The 21,961-nt window shown below is 42.3% G+C and overlaps 1 protein-coding gene across 3 annotated transcripts in view; it reads left to right on the top strand.

Annotated features, from left to right (window-relative positions):
- PRKACB (protein kinase cAMP-activated catalytic subunit beta) overlaps positions 1-18,693 on the top strand; it is a 158,874-nt gene extending 140,181 nt beyond the window's left edge. For all 3 annotated transcript variants that reach the window (XM_077450358.1, XM_077450357.1, XM_077450359.1), the window contains exons 8-10: positions 7,013-7,135; positions 9,523-9,687; positions 15,847-18,693. In XM_077450358.1, coding sequence (XP_077306484.1) covers positions 7,013-7,135; positions 9,523-9,687; positions 15,847-15,972 — 414 coding nt within the window. In that variant the 3' untranslated portion in view covers positions 15,973-18,693. The remainder of the gene's footprint in view (positions 1-7,012; positions 7,136-9,522; positions 9,688-15,846) is intronic.
- Positions 18,694-21,961: the final 3,268 nt, after the last annotated feature.

Below are 21,961 nucleotides of genomic sequence, written 5' to 3'. Positions count from 1 at the left end.
CCTCCTCCCACCGATTCCTCTGCAGGTTCTCCATCCCGCCAGAGAACCCAGAACTGAAGCCGGTGGGTCCCCTAGCTTGGCTTATAAAGCTTTTCAAGGACCAGAAGGTCTCCGATTAGTACTATGGTATGCCACTTCTGGTTTACCTCCAAATGTAAACTGCACCATTTTTAAAGCAAGAAAGTATCTGATCACACTGATCTTTGTGTGATCAAATGCTTTTAAGGGTAGAGAAGACCTCTGGGGTCTAATAGGCCCCAGATCTCTCTGTAAAGAGTACCTACTACCTGCCTATTGCTGTCACAAGGGATGTTTACAGGGAGCATGAACATTGCCGATTGAAGTGCTGTAGCTCTAATTTGGGATGATTTAGGGGTGCTTAAAACGATTGTATACCCGCACATATAAAAAAGAAAAACCTAAAAAACCCTGTAAGGCAAAGGCATAATAAGCTAGTATGCACCGCATACTAGTTCTATATGAAATACCTTAAATTGAAGCCCCTGTATCGCAGTCTGGTCCATGCCGAGGGAGCTGACGTTTTGACCTCACCGTTTCTTCTGGGTTCATGGCTTCGGGACTCATGCATGCGTGCGGGAGTCTTCTTCCCGGCAAGGTCCAGCAGCCAAGCATTAAGAGCGCATGCGCCACTGACGTCAGCGGCTCCATGCAAAGTGAATATCTCCTAAACTGTACAAGTTTAGGCGATATTAATTTTAAAAATTACAAATGATCGCATACAACCACTTTAAGCTGCTTTATCTACCACCTTTTTTTTTTTTTGTTTTTTTTTTTTTTTTTTTTCCTATTGGTTGAACTTGTTGCATTTGTGTCATTTAAATTTTTTTTCAACCAGACTAACCATGTAACAATGTAATTTTCACAAAGATGTCAAATGGGTTTTAAAATGGACCTTGCCTGAAAAAAGACAAACATTGTATCACATTGCCCACAGTAAAGTAAATGTAAAGCAGATCGCCCCCACCACTTTGTATCAAATTTTCAGCAGCAATCATCTCTGCATGCTTATGTGAAATCGTCGGACCCTTACCTTTGTTGGGTCGTCTTCCTTATTCCCCTGAAGGCACTAGGTGACAGGCCCAGCTGCACTGATGCCCCATGGGAAGTCAACATCACTAGAGGCTTCAGTTAGATCTTGTACCTAAGCTGTGAGACCTCAGTATTTTCATAATGTGCAAGATGAGGTGCAGGACATCACACACTTCTTCTTCTCACATGCTTTGTATGACATTTAAACAAATTTGTTAAAAAAAAAAAAAAAAACTGTCCGTCTCGAAGGGAGGCTTTGTTTTTATTTAATAAGTTGAATGTAATTAAAGAGAAGCAGTATGAACTAAGATTAGTGTACTTGTTTATGTACACAGTGTATTGATATTCATGCCATTTTCTGTAGAGGTGTGGTCCTCTTTGAATAAAAGTTTTAAAATTTTCATGTATGAGGTTTCAAATCTTAAAGTGTTAACTCCCAAAAAAAAGCATGTTACATAGCACAGTGCTTGTGCTGTGTAATTTGGCACCCTGTAATGCCTGGCCATACCCTCCCCTCTGCTAACAGACCATGATAATCATGGCTGCTGAGCCCCTGATACTGTGGTCTGCGTGCCTCCATCATACGCAGTCTGCTCTTCTATGTCTGTCTCCTCTGTCCTGTCCACCCCTTCCCTCTAGTGACAGTGCCATCCCATTATCTTTCTGCTGCAGGAATAACCAATATATTAATATACTCTCCGTTCAGTATCCTAATACAGTGCTCCGCTGTGTCTGTGGTATTTAATAAAAAATACGTCCTTCACCGTATCTCATGGTGGCTCCCGGTGATCACGTGACTGGCCGTGTCTCCTCTCCTCTCTTTTCCTTGCGTCCTGCTGACGTTAGCGGAGAAATTGCGCCCCCACCCACTGTTTCTGCAAGACGGGCAAAGAGGAGATAGCCAGTTACATGAGCACCGGGGGATACAGTGAAGGAGATATTTTTTTAATGAAACGGAGACAGCGAGCCACTGTATTAAGATGCAGAACAGATTATGTAAATTACTGAAAGTAGGTTAACTACTTTAAGTTTTTTTGCATCTCACAAGTTATAGAGCATGTTTTTATGACCGTACACAAATCTATTTTGTGCGCTGGTCCTATATTGTGTAAGGTCAGCAATGTCCCACCTCTTCAGAACTCTGTTTCCTGAAAGTGCAACAAGACCTCAGAGGCAATAAGGACAGCGTTAACCACTTGCCGATCATGCTATAGTCGAATAACGACTACAGTGCGGTCGTCCAGTTTTTGGAGGGTGTCTATTGGCATCTTCCCAGAACCATACCCCCTGTGCACCCGCTGCGGCACACATCTGATTACAGATCAGGGTAAAGGGCCAATCGCACAGGCCTTTTATCATGTGAACAGCTGTGTCCAATCAGATGATCACAATGTAAACACACTTGTTGGTTGTCGACATTCCTTTCCTCACACGCGTCATGAGGAGAGGAGCATGAGAGGAGAGCCGATAACCAGCCAGTGCCAAAGAGGACATCGACACTGATAATTAGGACACTGATCATCAGTGCAGCACCATCCGTGCCCTTTAGTGCCACCAATTGCCCACCAGTGCAGCCTATCAGTACAAAAGTAAAACGTATTTTTGGTCTTTTTTTCATTTAGCAAAAAATAAAAAAGTCCAGCGGTTATTAAACCGTTAAAAAAAACAAAAACAAACCCTGCAAGACAGTGGCATAATGTATGCAATGCATAATAGCACATTATGAAATACTTGCCTTAGAATGAAGCCCCTGCAGCAGTGTGTGGTCACAACTGAGGGGGAATGACATGTTCCCCCGGCGTTTCTTCCAGATTCACGGGCTCTGGCGCTGTGAGTGGCCGAAGCCACAATGACGCCACTCCCGCATGTGTGTGGGAGCCCTCCATTCCGGCAAGAAGCTCTGAAGTTTCGGCACAATACGGAACTTCAGAGTGACTGCGCCACTGACCTCAGCAGCTACTTGCAGGGTGAATGTCTCCTAAACCGTGCAGGTTTAGGAAATATTCCTTTTACCTACAGGTAAGCCTTGTTATAGGCTTACCTGTAAGTAAAAATCACCAAGCGGGTTATACAACCACTTTAACCACTTCCCGACCAGCGCACGACGATGTACGTCGACAGAATGGCACGGGCAGGCATATTGGCGTACATGTACGTCCAATATTTGTTGCCGCCGTGCCATCGGGAGCGCGCCGCCGGCGCGCTGGTCGGGACCTCCGTGAGTCCGGTCGCGGGACCCGCGGACTCGATCGCCGCGGGCATCCCCGCGATCGTCTCACGGAGCGGCCGAATGGAGGAAATGCTGTATAAACAACATTTTTCCATTCTGCCTAGCAACTAGTGACGCTGATCTCTGCTCCATGTGATTGGAGCAGAGATCAGTGTACACTAAATGAAAGCCCAACCCCCCCACAGTTAGTAACACACCCCTAGGAACACTTAACCCCTACACTGCCACCCACTGGTTAACCCTTTCACTGCCAGTGTCATTTACACAGGAATCACTGCATTTATATAGCAGTGATTACTGTATAAATGACAATGGTCCCAAAAATGTGTCAAAAATGTCCGATGGGTCCCCCACAATGTCGCAGTCACAATAAAAATCGCAGATCGCCGCCATTACTAGTAAAAAAAAAATAATAAAAAATTATTAATAAAAATGCTATAAAACTATCCCTATTTTGTAAACGCTATAACTTTTGCGCAAACCAATCAATCGCTTATTGCGATTTTTTTTTTTACCAAAAATATGTAGAAGAATACGTATCGGCCTAAACTGAGGGAAAAAAATGTTTTTTTTAATATATTTTTGGGGGATATTTATTATTACAAAAAGTAAAAAATAATGCGTTTTTTTCAAAATTATCGCTCTATTTTTGTTTATAGCGCAAAAAATAAAAACCGCAGGGGTGATCAAATACCACCAAAAGAAAGCTCTATTTGTGGGAAAAAAGGACGTTAATTTTGTTTGGGAGCCACGTCGCACGACCGCGCAATTGTCAGTTAAAGCGACGCAGTGCCGAATCGCAAAAAGTGGTCTGGTCTTTGACCAGCAAATTGGTCCGGTCTGAAAGTGGTTAAATACCACCAAAAGAAAGCTATATTTGTGTGAAAAATTATAAAATTGTCATATGGCTATAGTGTAGCATGACCGCGCAATTATTCAAAGTGCTGTAAGCTGAAAATTGGCTTGGGCCGTAAGGGGTTGAAAGTGCCCAGTAGGCAAGTGGTTAAAGGATAAGTTCACCTTTTTGAAACCTATCTAGGGTAATGCATGTAACCAGTTCCAGCTCTGGCAGGCAGTTCGTCACATTGCTACCTTGATGTGACAGCGAGCGGGGGAATCTTCTCCCCTCACCCGCTGTCACTTTATGAATAGAGCGTGACAGTGTCATGCTCCACCCACATGGCCACGTTATTCACTTAGTTTCCTGTGAATTAATCAACTACAACTACCATTGTACGGCAGAACAGCTTGTAGTTCTGAATCAACTGTGAAGGGTGCTGATGAGTGTGCTAGTAGTTCATTCACAACCCCTGCAGCTTGTACACAGTCAGCCCCTATGCAATTAGGTGCAGAAAATTTCAGGCCTCGTCTGTGAAAGCTTGATGTTGCACCCCTGATCCACAGGTCATGGGTGCTATGTATTACTCCAAACCATGGCCTTCATTTTACATCTCATTCATAAAATGTACATTTTAAGTACTATAAAAGTGATCACTTATTGGAAATATTTGAGAGCTGGCTGAAAAAACTGGCTGAAAAAACTGTACCAAGCTTGTTTTAATCGCGTGGGTTCCGGGTTCCGGGCTGCTTAGAAATGGCCTGTGGTCAGCAAGTGGTGAAGCAGCGATATGACCGTAGTAGGGCCTATAGTGTTTAAATGTGATAGTAATGTATTTAAGGAGACCCTGCCAACAATGTAAAAACATTGCAGGTAAAAAGCAAAGATTTCAAATGCTTTCTCTTCTGTGCTGGCCTAGCTCCTTCACTTGTCATTTTACTACATACGTTTTTCTGTAGCCACTGGCAAGGAGCAAATGGAGGCATAGTATAGAGCAGGGATATGCAATTAACGGACCTCCAGGTGTTGCAAAACTACAAGTCCCATCATGCCTCTGGGTGTCATGCTTGTGGCTGTCAGTCTCGCTATGCCTCATGGGCAACAGATTGAGGTCCGCTAATCGCATATCCCTGCTATAGAGTTTCATTTGAGTGACAGCTGTGAGTCTGCTGGGGCTGCTTTCTTCACCCCCAAGATGGTAACGACCAGCAACAGTTTCAGGAATCTTGGATGTATTCTACTCAAGGGAGGATTTTGCCAGTAATTAACTTGCATTAAATGTGTTAAATGAACATACACTCACCGGCCACTATATTGGGTACAGCTGTTCAGTTGCTTGGTAACACAAATTGCTAATCGGCCAATCACATGGCAGCAACTTAGTGCATTTAGGCATCTAGACATGTTGAAGACGAGTTGTTGAAGTTTAAACTGAGCATCAGAATGGGGAAGAGAGGTGATTTAAGTGACTTTGAATATGGCATGATTGTTGGTGCCAGACGGGCTGGTCTGAGGTTTTTTGTTTAACACTGCTGATCTACTGGGATTTTCACACACAACTATCTCTAGGGTTTACAGATAATGTTCCTGAAAAAGAGAAAATATCCAGTGAGCGGAAGTTGTGTGGATGAAAATGCCTTGTTGATGTCAGGAGGAGGATGGACAGACTGGTTCAGGGTGATAGAACAGCAACTGGAACTCAAATAACTTTTGGTTTAGATAAAGCACACCAGCCACGTGAAACATGTCACCTTTTGCCCCGCCATTGCCTATGTCATTGCCTTTTGTCTCATTTTATCTCCTCCATAAACTTTTTTTCTATTTTTCCTGCAAATATGGGAGTGCTGCCATCCTTTTTTTTGTGTATCCGTTTGTCTGCAGCAGCGACACCCCATCTGATGTGTGCTCATTCATCAGCAGTTCAGCTATCTGGAAAAACTTTGTTCAACTCAAGTAACCACTCGTTACATCCAAGGTATGCAGAATACCATCTTTATACGCACAACACATTGAACCTTGAAGCAGATTGGCTACAGCAACAGAAGAACACACCGGGTGCCACTCCTGTCAGCTAAGGACAGGAAACTGAGGCTACAATTACCACAGGCTCAGCAAAATTGGACCATAGACTATTGGAATTGCCTGGTCTGAGTCTCGCTTTTCAGCTGCAACATTCAGATGGTGGGGTCAGAATTTGGCATAAGCAACATGAAAGCATGGATCCATCCTGCCTTGTATCAACCGTTCAAGCTGGTGGTGATGTAATGATGTGAGGTATATTCTCTTTGCACACTTTGGGCTCCTTGGTTGAGCATGGTTTAAACACCACAACCTACCTGAGTATTGTTGCTGACCATGTCCATCCCTTTATGACTGCAGTGTACCCATCTTCTGATGGCACCTTCCAGCAGGACAATGCACCATGTCACAAAGCTCCAATCATCTCATTACGGGTTTCTTGAACATGACAATGAGGTCACCATACTCCAATGGCCTCCACAGTCACCAGATCTCAATCCAATAGAGCACCTTTATGATGTGGTGGAACGGGAGATTGGCATCATGGATGTGCAGCCGACAAATCTGCAACAACTGTGTGATGCTATCATGTCAATATCGACCAAAATATTGGAGGAAGGTTTCCAACACCTTGTTGAATCTATGCCATGAAGAATAAAGGAATAAGGGGATCCAACCCGGTACTAACAAGGTGTACTTCATAAATGGCCGGGGAGAGTATAATTTTATGAGTAGATTTATGTTGACAATAATGATCAGTATACCATGTATTCATACTTCAGAGCTGTCACCTCAGTGATGTCAAGAGTAAATATGGCTTTATGCACCATAAAATGTGTTTCTATTGTATGATAACTATTTCTTTCTTTTTTTAGGGCTATAACAAAGCAGTCGATTGGTGGGCATTAGGTGTTTTAATCTATGAAATGGCAGCTGGTTATCCTCCATTTTTTGCCGATCAGCCCATACAAATATATGAAAAAATTGTTTCAGGAAAGGTAAGTCCACGTGTAGTAAACCGTTTGTGTTTTGTTTACCCTGATGCTGCACTGAGTATTGTGTTTTTTTTTTTTTTTTTTTTACATAAATTACCAAGAAAAAATTGCGCTGGACAGTGAACTAAACCAAAAAATAGCTGCAACCCAAAGTGAGATAACACACAATATAGAAAAAACAAAAGGTTGCGCTTTAAATATTCCTAAAAATATAAATATTAAATTCATTGATATTGTGATCTCGTGTATAAACATGTATCAACTCCAAAACTGACAGTTTCTTGAGATGAATAAAAATTGAGAATAGTGTGATAATGTGCAAAGAAAATTATCCAAAAAAAAGTAAGCTAGAAAATGTCCAGTAAACAGTGCATTATTTAGTGACAATTTGGATTATGGTGACATCCACAATAGAAGTGACTAGAAGCTTAGTAGGTCCCACCACCGTATGAATTGTGCGCTTACTAACTCCCAGATATTTAGTGCCTGTAGACATTGCCCAGCCAGGGCTTTTTCAAGGATTTCCAGAATCGATCCGATCGTCCCGTCTATGGAGGTTCTCCTAGTCAGGACTCTGATCCCACGGATCTTCAACTACCAACCATTTGTGTTGCACAAAATGGTGATATAAATGTGGCTCAGAGAGAGAAAACAAGCGAAATGGCCATAGGTAAAACCCGCTGGGTATTTATTGTAAAACAAAATGCTCTAGGCATGTAAGAACTTCAATGGGTAAAAAAAATTCCGGCTGGCTGGCTGCAGTACACACGCCCGTGCGGGACGTATCGCGCGATGACGTCCGTACGTGTTCTTCTTTTCTTTTTTTTACATAAGTTCAAGATGGTTCCAGCTACAACTTTTGTAGACAAGAAGCAAATCCAGGTGCAGGGTCACACAATTTCCTCACAGCTTACAATACAGAGCAGCGTTGTGCCAGTTGACTTGATCGTGGTATTTCACCCAGAGGAACCCCTCCAATGGATTGCCAGGTCACATCAACAGTTGTTGAAAAAACACTTGCTAGGTAGTTGGCAAAGAGTGAGATGTAAGCAACTTACTGGAAACTTCTGAGTTGGACAGTGCAGGATCCATGGACCTGTTTCTTCTGAATTGAACACTGCAAAAACCATGGAGATGGTCTTTTTAAATTGGATGCAGGAACCATGGCGTGGTAATCCACTTTAGCAGGGCAGGGTCCACTTCAGAAGTTTCCATCCTTGATGCATCTCTTCCATTGCCGACTACCTAGTGAGAGAGTTTTCACCAACCGTTAATGTTGCCTAGAGGGATCCTTCCTGGTGATATGCACTGATCAAGTCCTTACATTGGAAATCCTTTTTTTTATTTTTTTTATCCAGAGTGCTCTGTTCTGTGTTTTTTTTTATTTATTTTTTTTCCTTGCATGTTTATGTGGCCTTTGGATAATTTCGATTTACAGAGCTGCCCAGTAAGTGTACATTATTGGTTTGCGCGAAAGTTATAGCGTTTACAAACTATGGTGTGTGTATGTGTATATGTATATATTAGATTTAAAAAATAAAATGTTATACTAGTAATGGTGGCGATCAGAGACTTATAGCGGGACTGCGATATTGCGTCCGACAGTCTTGACACTTTGTGGAAACCAGTGACACGAATACAGTGATCAGTACTGAAAATCTGCATTGCCACTGTACTAATGACACTGACTGGGAAGGGATTAACATCAGGGGCAATCAGAGGGTTAAATGTGTGCCTAGCCTGTGTTTGTGTATTGTGCGCTGCTTTCACTTAGGGATGTGCTTTTCAGGGAAAGAAATTCCATCTCCTCCATTGGCCGGCACCCACTGATCGGCTTCTGCTTAAACAAACCTTGCAGGAGTGGCGCACCTACTAGGCGGCAATGCAGAATGCTGTATATACAGTATACGGAATTCTGCACAGAATGACCATTCTGTAGCAGTAAATCTGCTATAGGGCAGTCATGAACTGGTTATGGAGAAGAAACAAGGCTGCTCCTCCATATATAAAGAATGGTGAATGATTGTTGTCCCCTGAGAACAAATTACTGTTACTTGCAGAATCACCAGGTGAAAAAAAAGCTGATAGAAAACACATGCAGCCACCTTCTCTAATGACTAGTAAGCTGCAGTATATCTTCTATTTTGTTCTTGGGATTAGACACACTTTAGTGCCAAGTACAAAAAAGCTACACTAACAACCGCAGGAATAAATAGATTGACTGTACAGCGATGGGTTTTTTCTTCAGTTGTGTGTTTGTTATTTTACATTTGATTATATTGTATAGGTAAATTTTTCAGAATACTTTTTAAAGCATGTGTTTTGTGGAAAAGTCCCACACTTCGCTTTTAGAGTTCAGCTAACACAGAATGTCTGTTGTCTCTGCCCAGGTACGGTTCCCATCCCATTTCAGTTCAGACCTTAAAGACTTACTAAGGAACTTGCTGCAGGTAGACCTGACTAAAAGATATGGCAATCTGAAGAACGGGGTTAACGATATTAAGAACCACAAGTGGTTTGCCACTACAGATTGGATCGCCATTTACCAGAGAAAGGTAAATTACTGTTTAGCTTGTGACTTTTAATTTCCTGTTTTACTTTTTGAATATTTTATTGGTTGTTATAAAATGCATGTAGTCATGTGCAGCAGCCAATCAGAATACATCTTTCACAGATATCTCAAACTGCTGCAGTTTTATTTAATTTTTTTCCACACTTTGTTCCATTAGACCAGAGGTAGGCAACCTTTTGTGCACAGTGTGCCGAAAAATGTTTTCAAAGAAATTGATCGTGCCAATCGCAAGAAAAACACAAAAATTATTTTTTATAAAGTAAATGCTGTAAACTACTTTAGTAGTGAGAAATTCAGATCAGCCCCAATTCATGGACTTTCACACCTCTGATCACTGTAACCCCCTGCACATCTGCCCCGATCAATGTAACCTCCCTGCACATCTGCTCCACCACTGTAACCTGCTTTCTCATCTGCCCCACCAGTGTATCTCCTGCCCCGCTGCTGTACCCTCCTGCTCTCCTGCCCCGCCGCTGTACCCTCCTGCTCATCTATGATATGCATGATATGCAGATTGTTGAAAGGAAGCGGAGATGAGAAACCTCTACCTGTCCTGGCACACTCATCCTGCTGATCCACCTCTCACATCCAGCCCACGTTCTTGTATGTGATGTCACATACAAGCATCTGGAATGGATGCGCAATTATGAGCTCAGGTCAGGGGTATTTTGTGAAAGCAGTGGGCCTGTGTGCAGGATCATAATTCGGGCCCCCACAGCTGAGGACAAGTGCAGCGATCTGCACCACAGGAAAAGTTGAGTGTGCGCTGAATACTGGCTGTGGCTTAAAGGGACACAGTGCCGGGGTTCAGTAGTAAGTGATGCAAAAGTTCAGGAATAATTTCAACATTCCCAGAAGCTCAAGAGTAATTCCTGTCACCTGATTGTGGTTTTCTCAATCGGTGAAATCCCATGTTTCTGAGATTGATAGTGGCAACCAAGTGAGTCGTATTCCTCCAGATAGTGGGTCGTATTCCTCCAGATAGTAGGTGGGGCTAGCAGAATTGTGATTGGCTTTAGCAGTGGCCAATGACAGTCTTCCTCCTCCTGGAAGCAGGGACCCCCCCACCCCCAGCAGAGTTGCACCCAATTTCTTCCGCATAACAAAAGCTGACGATCACAGCTACAGCAAAGTTAAAGAACCAAACAATGTTTCCCATCATTTACAATGTGTGGGGGCACAGTGCCTCCCCCTCAGGGCAGGTGCGGTGTGGGGAATTCTGAAATTGGAATGCATTAGTGTCTCGCTGACACTTCCCTGCACTGCTCTGCTAATGGGGAGGGAGTAGAGTGTTGGCAAGAGAGGCTTTGTGTGCCGCTTGTGGCACCAGTCCCGGGGGTGGCCTACCCCTGCCCTAGACACAGGAAGTGAGGGGAAACCTCCATATTTATTATTTTCCAGCTTTAATAAGTACATTTGAATTGGAGGCGATGTTTTTAGCTTTGGATAATCTTTAAATGTTCTGTTTATTTGCTAGTCTCTAATCATTATTTTACATTTTCTGTCTATACCCACCTGCTCTGGCACTTGGTAAAGAAGCAAGTGAGCGTTCATAGAAGAAACATTGTGGTTATATAAGGAAAGTGCTTGTTTGTCTCTGTAAATTGTCTCAGCGGTGGCTGTTTTGAAGTCAGGCTGGGGATCAATTAGAGCAGACATGCAGCAATTAATGGATCTCCCCATTCTTTAGCAGGTGAACCTCCTCACTGAACCCTAATCATCTTCTCCTAAGCTTGTGTGATCATTGATTTCCCCTTACAAGGAGTAAAACTAACGTAACATTTTTGTATATTTGCATATTGTGAAGGTTATTTAACCTTAGTCACATGACTGTATATACATAGCATACTGGTACATGTGTCCTGTGGTTTTAAATTTAATTCCATGGTTTTGTTTTCTTGGCTGTCAGCCTCTGGTTTGCTTTTTCCTTCACACATCTCGTTTTGAGCTGCTCTAAAGCACTATTAGGCTTCAATTACACTTGCGATTGAGTCTCGCCCCTTAACCACGCTCCTGTAAGCAGCAAAAAACGCTTTTTGGGGTGTACATATGTCGCGTCAAGAATTGAGCACATTTTCAGCTGCCAAATTCAAAATAATGGGGCTGTGTTTTAACCACCCTGCAACCACATGCGATGCACAATAGTGCAGGCTTTTAGAGGTTTAAACAGGCTATATATATATATATATATATATATATATATATATATATATATATATATATATATATATATATATAATCTCATACACGTGTGTGTGTATATATATTTATTATAATTTTTTTCTGCATCCAGTGTAGCCTATATCTACAGTGCATTCCGTGGTGTATTGTTTGTTGTACCTAAACACCCCCCCCCCTGTCCTGAAACCAAACTTGCAGTACATGTGTCCTTCTTCATAGATACAGTTAAAAGCCCAGAATTGGGCTTTAAAAATACCAGTAGATCCTGCCAGATAATCCAGTGAGCTCTTCCTGTGGTTACAATTATTCCTCTGCTGCAATGAAATCCCAAGCAGTGTTGGCAGCCCTCCTGCCCAGTTCTCTCCTTATAGAATATAGGCTACCTCCCTCCTATGGACATGAGAAGAGGAGGCAGTGATGTTCATGTGTTTACTTGTGAATAATAAGATGCGACTGCAGAAACGCTGATCGCTGTCTTATGTGATGATCAGCAGGGCTTAATAATCTTGATTGTGATTTCCCTCAAGATGTCCCACCTGCCAGTGTCTGCAAACATCTCCCAGATGTGAGATCTGTACAGTCTAGCCTGGTAACAGTTGTCTCATTTGCCCAACCCTCCCACATCCCATAAAGCAGGTCATGGTGCAAGAGTGACCTACTAACAGACATTTCTAAGTGAGCTGATGTGAGTTTCTCCCCATGGCCAGAAGTAGTTTCCAGGGTTTGCGCACAAGAGGGAAATGCTCTCTGAGCGTATGAACTTGCTACCTGTGCCTGCCAGCTGTCTTTGTTAATTATCCCATGCAGCATGGGTTTACTTTATTATTTGAAGAACCCTAATCAATTCACCTGAAGATAGTCTGCAATCAAATGTGAATACTAAGCTAGACCCTAACCGCAGTGATTATGCTTTTAGGACTTGTTTACATGTGCACACGTTAAAGCGCCTACCGCTTCAACATCATTTTTTGATGCTTTAATGAAGCTTGGCAGATGCCTTGTGTGTTGTTTTTCTATTTGTTTTAAAGGGGCCCAGTAGAACCCCAGCTCAGTAGGTTCAGCAGACCCCCCCCCCCCAGCTCAGTAGTACCCCTGTTCAGCAAATCCCCCCCCAGCTCAGTAGTACCCCTGTTCAGCAGATCCCCCCCCCCCCAGCTCAGTAGTACCCCTGTTCAGCAGATCACCCCCCCCCCCCAGCTCAGTAGTACCCCTGTTCAGCAGATCCTCCCCCAGCTCAGTAGTACCCCTGTTCAGCAGATCCCCCCCCCCAGCTCAGCAGTACCCCTGTTCAGCAGATCCCCCCCCCCCCCCAGCTCAGTAGGCACCCCTGTTCAGCAGATACCACCCCCCCAGGTCAGTAGGCACCCCTGTTCAGCAGATACCCCCCCCCCCCCCAGCTCAGTAGGCACCCTGCTGCACCACACTGCACACCAGATGTAATGTCTGCACCAGACACTCCCAGAATATATACACATGAACTGGAAGTGACTGCTCACAGTGTCTTTCTGGTTCTCTTGTTTCCTTCCCAGTGCATTCTGGGATGTCTCATACCAGCAATACCTCTAAAACAAAGTAATTTTAACTCTGAATAAAAGCCCCTCAAAAGCTGCAGGTGCTGTTAGCGAGCTTTGTCGTAGACCTCTATTGAGGCTTTGGAGACGTATTGAAGCACCAAGAAAGTGACATGACCTATACCTTGAAGAAAAGTAAACGCAACAGTGTGAGCAGGACTGTAAAGTAATCATTTTAGTTGGTGAGAGGTGCTTTGTTTGGCATTCGTTTTTTTTTTTTAAAAGTGTCAATTCCCACCTTTTGAATCAATTGTAAATGAGCCCTTAGTGAGATTTTCTTTTTTCCTATACCTGTAAACTAACCACTGCTGTCATCAAAATCACCAGCACAACATTGCCCCCTGGTGACCAGATAATGACACTTGTTGATACTGTGGAAATGCAATACAAGGCAAATTGTTTAACGCCTGTCACTTTATGGCCCAAAGTGTGTGGACTGATGGAGTTCAGCTGTTTCCAGAGAAGGTTTCTGCTAAATGCTGCCACATTCAATAACATTTTAGATGATTGTGTGCATCCAACATTGTGGCAACAGTTTGGGGAAGGTCCTGTTCTGCTCATGCATGACTGTGCCCCTGTATACAAAGCCAACTTAGTGTATATACATGGTCTAATAAGTTTGGGTTGGTGTAACTCAAGTGGCCTGAACAAATTCCCCCCGGCTTCAATTCTGCTGAACACCTTTTGGGTGGATTGGAACAAGATTGCAAACCAGGTCTTCTTGTCCACCATCAGTACCTGACCTCTCAAATCTTTTTTTGGCTAAATGGATAGTATAGTTGCCACAGCTACACTTATGGAAAGCCTTCCCAGAAGATTGGAGCCTGTTATAGCTATAAAGGGGGAGCAAAGTCTATATTCTATTCCATAATTTTTGAAAGGGTTGTCCATCAAGCTGATGTAGGTGTGATGATCAGGTGTCGATAAACGTTTAAGGCATATAGTGTATAACCGCACCTCACCAAAACCACAGCAAAATATATAATTTTGCAATGTTTGTAGATTATTGCACAGTCTACAAATATGCATTGTTGGCATAAGGTCCAGACATTCTTAAATGGTGTATTACACGCTGTTCATACTAAGTCACTGAGATTCGTTTTCTCTAGTTTGCAAAAAACACCTGGTGCTTTCCGTCTCCACCTTCTGTCTACTTCCCCAACTTGGCTAGAGATTTTGCAGCTGTGTTTGCAACTTTGGACATGCTCAGTTTTCAGATTCTATGCTGAACATTTTGTCCCTATCAAATATGAGCCCATAGTCACACTTGTGGGTGTATACACAGTGCTAAATGACATCCCACTCCCTCCCTACTCCATACCCATTAACCAGCTACGGGGGGGGGGGGGGGTATTACATGTAGAATATTGGAGGCTTCACCTCCCTCTTATTCTAAGACACAGGCTGGAGGGGCGTGACCTAGCCCGTAATTGTCAGAAATCCGCCCATGTCATGTTATTGCCAAAAATAATAAAGATTTGGTTTCAAATACATATTTGTGTGACAATTTAAAACAGTTTAAATAAAAACCTTTGAAATACAGAGTAAAAATAAATATCATTATTTTTTTATTTTGAACATATGACCACCAGCAGAGGACTAGAAGCTCCTCCAGCTTATGTTTCCATGCAGACAGGATGGGGAAAGAGCTGGGTCATGTGACAGAGATGTATATTGCATAGAAAAAAGTAGTTTTTTTTTGTTTTGTTTTTTTCTTCGTTAAAATAGTGCCATCATCCATATACCGAAATAGAAGGGACAATGTAAGTTAGAGGAGCTCTAGTCTGGAAAAACAAGTCAGCAGCTCCAAAAACTTTAATATAAGGACACTTACCGGTCCAGGCACCCGTGCTGATTTATTAGTCGGCTTTGGGTGCAGGCGCTGGCATTGTAAGTAGGGGAAACCAGCAGTGAAGCCTTCACAGCCAGTTTCCTACTGCGCATGCGTGAGTCGTGCTGCGCTTTCTGAATGGTCCCGCCGTCTTCTGGGACCTGTGCGTATCCCAAAAAGCAGCGGGAAAAAGGTGCTGGAAGTGCTCTTAGATCGCCACGGCAATCTGACCCGAAAGTGGGAGCGGGCACCTGTCAAAACCAGGTCCCCACTCCCCCCACCCTCATCCCACAAAAACTGCCAAATGTGGCAGTGGAGGGTGCAAAGAAAAGGAGCTTCCCCTAAAAGTTTAATACACTTAAATAGTGTGTGTTTAGTATAACTTTAATTACATAGAGCGTTTCCTTCCAGGGTCAAATTGTAAATGCTTGGTTTCTTAGGCCTGGGTCATCCTTCCACCGTGTCGGCTAATTTTTCAGCACTTTCCTCTTGTCTCGTTTTAGGATCCATGTGCTTGTTTTTGCCTTTACTAATGTCTGTTTATCTGTCTGTCTTCCAGGTTGAAGCTCCGTTCATACCAAAGTGCAGAGGGCCAGGCGACACCAGCAATTTCGACGACTACGAGGAGGAAGACATTCGCGTGTCCCTGACCGAAAAATGCGCAAAAGAGTTTGCTGACTTTTAAGATGTGCATTTAGAATGACACGGCATCAGGGCTCACATTTTTGGGATCTTTGCACTCTGTTTTCAGATGGGGTGGAGCTGAGACCATCTTATGTCAAAACAGTTACCTAGTTCCTTCATTCCGCAAAGCTGACTGAAGTCTAGAGCGCCATCTTCCATGCGTGCGGTTTGCACCGACCCTAGTACCCCGGCACAATGACAAAAAAAGCCTTGTTTGTGCTGTAACGCAGAATACTAGACCACTGATCTTGTGTTTTCTTTTTCTTTCTTTTTATTCATTTTTTTTTATTTTTTTTTCTCCATCCCAGTTCTGTTTTGCGTCTTGTATGTTTCCCAGCCACCTCGTCCTCCTCACCGTTTTTAAGTAGTATTTTACCCAACTTACACTCCCTTTTTATTTCTGATGTGTAATGAGTGTTTGTGTGTGACTGCGGGAGATGTTGCACTTAGTAAGGACTACAATTGATAATGTTGTTGCCTCCATTTTGTGCCACTTTGTAATGAATATATACATGCATATATATATAATTTTCTTTCCTATCCATCTTCGTCTGAAGTTCCAGGTTATCTTTCATCACAGCATTCAAATATAACATATATTTTTTTATTTTGTCAAGCTAAACTTTGGGAGGGCCGCTCATTTACATACATGGTCCTCATGGGCGAAGGCATCCATATAAAGAAGGGCATTGTTGCATTAGCACCAATTGGCTTCTCCGTTTCCTTTTTCTATGGCATATTAGAAAATGAAAGGAGAAGCTGATTGTCGAGGGTTGCTCTTCTGATACTTTTGGTTGCGCTTTAAGATGTTTCGCCTTCAATGAAATTGATCATGGTTGGTTAGAAGCTAAAGTGAATTCTGACATTCTATTAGCTAGACCATTGCCCTGCCTCCCCCCCCCCCTCCCCTGCTGTATTTTGTCTATTGCCCACCCGTTTTTTTGGGGCAGAATCTGTTTGTTACATGACAAGGCGATGCACGTGTCCCTAAGCGGAGATATCTGGCTGGTCTTGTCCTACAAAGTGTTAAAGTATTGACTCACATGACTCAAGTAAATGAGTAAATGCGTGTGGTGGAAGCTCATAGCAACCAATCAGAAATCAGACTTTGTGCCCCTCCCGGACTTAGCTGCCAGAAGTCTTTCTCATCTTGCTGCGAGTTGCCTCACGCATTACTCTTCGCACTGGTATTTAATAAGGCCACTTGTGTGAAAGATGCGTTTTAATATTGCTCTGCCTGCTCTCTTAAATAAAAGCTACAGTCAGTATTTTTTTTTAAGGAAACATAACCACAGTTAATAAAATGTGACACTATTATGACTCCTTAGTTTGTTCTGTTTTCAGAATTCTTTTTTTTTTTTTTCCTTTAGCAAGGAAGGCTAATTATAGCAAAAAAAAAAGAAAAACCTTCAACAATAAATATAGGCTGCATTGTCATTTGCTATTGACCCCTCCTTAGATGTTGCTACTATGGTTTGTTCCAGTTTACTATATTAGTAAACGGAGGATGAGGTGCTGGCTAAGATCATGTATTTGAATGAAGATTATTACGAGGTGCCACCATTTTGAACTGTAATTTTCAAACCCGTTATGGGTTCCTCGCACAAAATGCGCAGCACCGTGAGGCAAGAGGCCGCACCGGTAGCATTTGGGCCTAACCTCCCCAATTGCAATCTGACAGAATAGCTCGCCATTAGCAGCATCTTTATTTTTTTTTATTTTTTATTTTTCGCCCCCCCCCCCCCCCCTCTCGTTTTAATACCTTCTGCAGCGAATGTTTTGCTCTGTCCCCTCCACTTAGTTTTTTTTGCTCGTTTGTACACATCATATATATGTATATTTATCAGTGAACTGTCTTAAAACAGCACACTTGAAGCAGTCTCCCAATAAACGTTCGTCATTTTCTGATCCATCTACATGCACAATTTTTTTTTTCTTTTTATTATGGATCGATATTGATATATATAAAAAAAATATATATATATATATAGCCATCATATTGTGTGATTGCTGGGAGATTGAAGTCTCTGGCGTTACTTCCTTTTAACCTATTTAAAATGCGCCTGTAGACTACACACAGCTGTGGTGGCCATCTTGTGGGCTAACCTTGTTTGACGCCAAAGTGTGTCCCGTCCCAGCCGCCACCCCCCCCAAAAAAATGGCGACCTTTATTTTTATCACAGGAAAGTTGATAGTAAACTGTTTGTGAATATCTCAGTAAACAAATGGGGGGGGGGGGGGGTGTATCCTCAGATGTGTGTACAAGACAGGTCCAGAGATGTTTTATTACCAACTTTGAGCTAAGTCCCCACTCTGTGTATGTCCTCAGGTTGGCAAGCGTTTTTTTTTTGTTTGTTTGTTTTTTTTCCTTTTCTTTTCTTCCTTTTTTTTTTTTTTTTTTGCACAGCGGTGTAATAAGGAGGCCGAGGAGAACTTCAGTCTTTGTCCACACTTACTTACATGTGTGCAAGAAAAATTTAAGATACTTTGCTGTAGCAAATTTTATGTAACAAAAAAAATATATATATACGTCACAATAAATTTAAACAAATTCTTTGTATGAAAAAACTGTATGAAAAATCTTTTGTATTTCATTTAGACTGAGGACATGCTGTTGTATGCTGGTTGTATGCGATCAATTATACAGTAACTTTGTTGTCGTTTATGAACTTAAAAAAACAAAAACAAAAAAAGATTTTAATAAATGCTGGAGATCACAAGATTTTTACTGCTCAATACTGGAGGATGTAATTGTCCAATGTGGAGGAGAGCGGGAGATGGGGTGTTTTTTTTTTTTTTTTTTTTTTTTCTTTTGAGGGAGGTTTAGGATATTTTTATGTAACGTACACCTGTAATGAGGAATGTATGGAAATGGACAATGGTGGACTCCTTCTGTTGCGTGGTTGTGTTTGACCTAAAGGGCAAGTCAAGGTTACAATTTTTTTTTCCTTCATTTGGCTAGAACAAGAGAGTTAAAACCTGCCTTGGCTTTTTACCACTGTGTGGTTCTCTGTTAGATTTAAGCTCAATTTCTGTCCTGCTGATATTTTTTTTTCAGGACATATTTATATTAAGATTTGGAGATGTGTAATATTCCCTATCATATTTTTATTTCCGTCTGTGATCCGGTTATAAGGCGAAATCTCACTATTTAGCCCAGATAGAAGTGAAAACTTACCAGTTGCTCAAATTATTCCACACTCTATACTTAAGAATAAAAAAAGAAAAAATATGTTTTTGGCTTGACATATATTTTAATATTTTTGTTGTTGCCAGTGTCAAAATACCTTAAGGCTAATTTACTAAAGGAGCTGACCATGTCCACTCAGAGTGAAGCTTGACTTCAAATATCCAATCATGTGCAGATAAAATAAACAAGAATTTGCTGTCCGCATGATTGAATAATTGTAGGGAATCTTTACTCTTGTGTGTTTTTTTTTTTTTTTTTTTTTTTCGACTGAATGTTCTAAATTCAGCCTCCCCATCTCTCCTCCTGGTCGGGGGATCCTTTCTTGTTGCAGCTTGGTTACTCAGAAAGAATGGAAGCCAAATCATCACAAATGATAGCAACGGCAGCCTGTATAATTCTGTCATGAAAGGTGTACTTTAATATCTGCTCTATTCCTGTATGACTTAGTGCTGAATGTCCATTGCTGGTTGTGAGAGAGTTGGGATTGACCAGCACAAGCTGGCATGGTAACATACAAAGAGGCGATGGGCACAAACATGGACACGTTTTTGGCACTCATCCATGAAGAAAACATTTTTGAAATATAACACACCTTGAAACTGACCAGTGTAATTAGTATCTATTGTGGATATTTGTATACATGCAATAATTTGGTCACGTGACAAATTTGCATAAATTATCGCATGTGGTTAAAGTCCAATTGCCAAAAAAAATAACGGCGGTATTTACCGAAAAATGTGCTGGAACATATCAAAAAACCATCCAGAACTCTGAAGTCCATTTGACAAACAGAATAGTAAAAATATGCAATATTTATCACCAGGGTTTTGTTAGGGGTATCACATGCAGGATTTGTCAGAGACAACCTATGCCCCCCCCCCCCCCCCCCAAACCATACAAGGCCATATGCCCTCAACATGGGGTGTGAATTGGGGTAGGGGGGTTGCCCCAAACTCAGCCCAAAAGCACCTTGTCCCCATGTTGATTGGGACAAGGGCCTCTTGCCCACAACCCTGGGCTTTGATTGTGGAGGTCTGCGGAGTTCTTATCTGAAACTGGAAGCACCCTTTAACAAGGTGGCACTGCCCCTTGTGACATCACTGACTAGTGCATGCTGGGTCACTGGTCGACCTCATTGGGTGGCCCTGCCCTGTAGCTATTTAGAAAATGTCACAATGGCCAGGGCAGCTATGGATCTACATTGGAGGACAGTTTTTTTTTTTTTTTTTTTTTGTCTAAATAAAGGAATTGTCAAACTTTTGTACTGTCTTTATTCACTTTTACGCTTTTTTGGTGAATGGATAAGGGAACTATATACCCTCTACTCATTCACAGTGGGAGTTGTGGGGAAGAGGCCCTTGTCCCCATCAACATGATGACTAGGTGCTTTTGGTGGGCTGCCCCAAAGCACACCCCCCTCCATGGTGAGGGCATGTGGCCTGTTATGGTTCAGGGAGGGGGAAATCGCTCACCCCCCCCCCCCCCCTTACTGACCTGCCAGGCTGCATGCTGTGATAAGGGTTCGGTATGGATTTTGAGGGACCACACGTGTTTTTAACCAATTTGGTGTGGGGTTCCCCTTAAAATCCATACCAGACCGAAGGGCCTGGTATGCATGGGGGGGTGCACGCTGTTGGTGGTTCTGAATTTTTAATTGCCGGCATGTTTTTATTTTACATTTAGTTGTCAGCGGGGAACCTGCTGATGGGTCATCCATTGCTAAGGACAGCTTTTCTTGCCTACTCCTTGGCAAACCAGCTCAATGCGGTAAATTACCACATAAAAGAATTCTGTAAATACCGCACAATCGCGTTTGCTGTTTAACCACTTCAATACCAGGCGCTTTTGCCCCTTCCTGCCCAGGACAGTTTTCAGCGCTATCGCGCTTTGAATGACAATTGCGTGGTCATGCAACACTGTGCCCGAACTAAGTTTTTATCGTTTTCTTCCCACAAATGGAGCTTTCTTTTGGTGGTATTTGATCACGACTGGGGGCACGGACGGGCAGCGCTAATGGGCACTGGATAGGCAGCACTGATGAGGGGCTACTGACAGGCGTTACTGGTGGTGCACTAATTGCTACTTTTATGGGCACTGACAGGCGCTCTTTATGGGGCACAGGCTGGCAGCTTATGGGCAGTGATTTGCAGCTGATGGGCTCATTTGATGGGGCTGTCATGACATCCGATCAGGATAACTAAACCACTTGCCGACATTGCTATATGGCACAAAATTCTTAGTGAATTGCACTTTCAAAACTGATTTACCGCAAGAGCTATTTTACCACATCTTATTGGCCATTATTTAATTCTTAGCAAATTGACCTGCTTGCTTTTTGTTCAACAGAATATTTTCAAATAAAAAACTGATGAAAATGGTATGTACAAAGATTAATGGGAACCTTAATATAATTTCTTGCACAGCCTATAGAAGCAAATTAACAATTTCAGTAGCTCTCAGTGAGACTTCTGGACCTGCCAATAAGCGGTCTGGGCCACTTTTTTTTTTTTGACAGATGAAGGCTACAAAGATACAAGACAGACTCCTTTTTATGTAGGATTGCTGGTGATTTTTTTTTTTTCTGGACTAAGGTTCTCTCTAATTGTCTACATATGATATCCAGTAACCAATTTTATACATATGTGAGATGTTTGCATTCCTTTTTGAATTATCTAGATTTTTTTTTTTTTAAATCATAAGTCGTAATAATGGTAGTTTCAATGTAAACATAGTTCTATATGCAGACAAAGGTTACAAAAAGGTTAAACATTGTTAAACAGAAATAGAGAGAAGGCTCAAT

Source organism: Lithobates pipiens, unplaced genomic scaffold, assembly GCF_037356315.1.
Source record: "Lithobates pipiens isolate NorthernLeopardFrog02 unplaced genomic scaffold, aLitPip1_a1.2 Scaffold_23, whole genome shotgun sequence".
In the NCBI taxonomy this organism is placed as follows: Eukaryota; Metazoa; Chordata; class Amphibia; order Anura; family Ranidae; genus Lithobates; species Lithobates pipiens.
The sequence above is the reverse complement of the archived record's forward strand: the minus strand, read 5'-3'. Positions and strand labels throughout refer to the sequence as shown.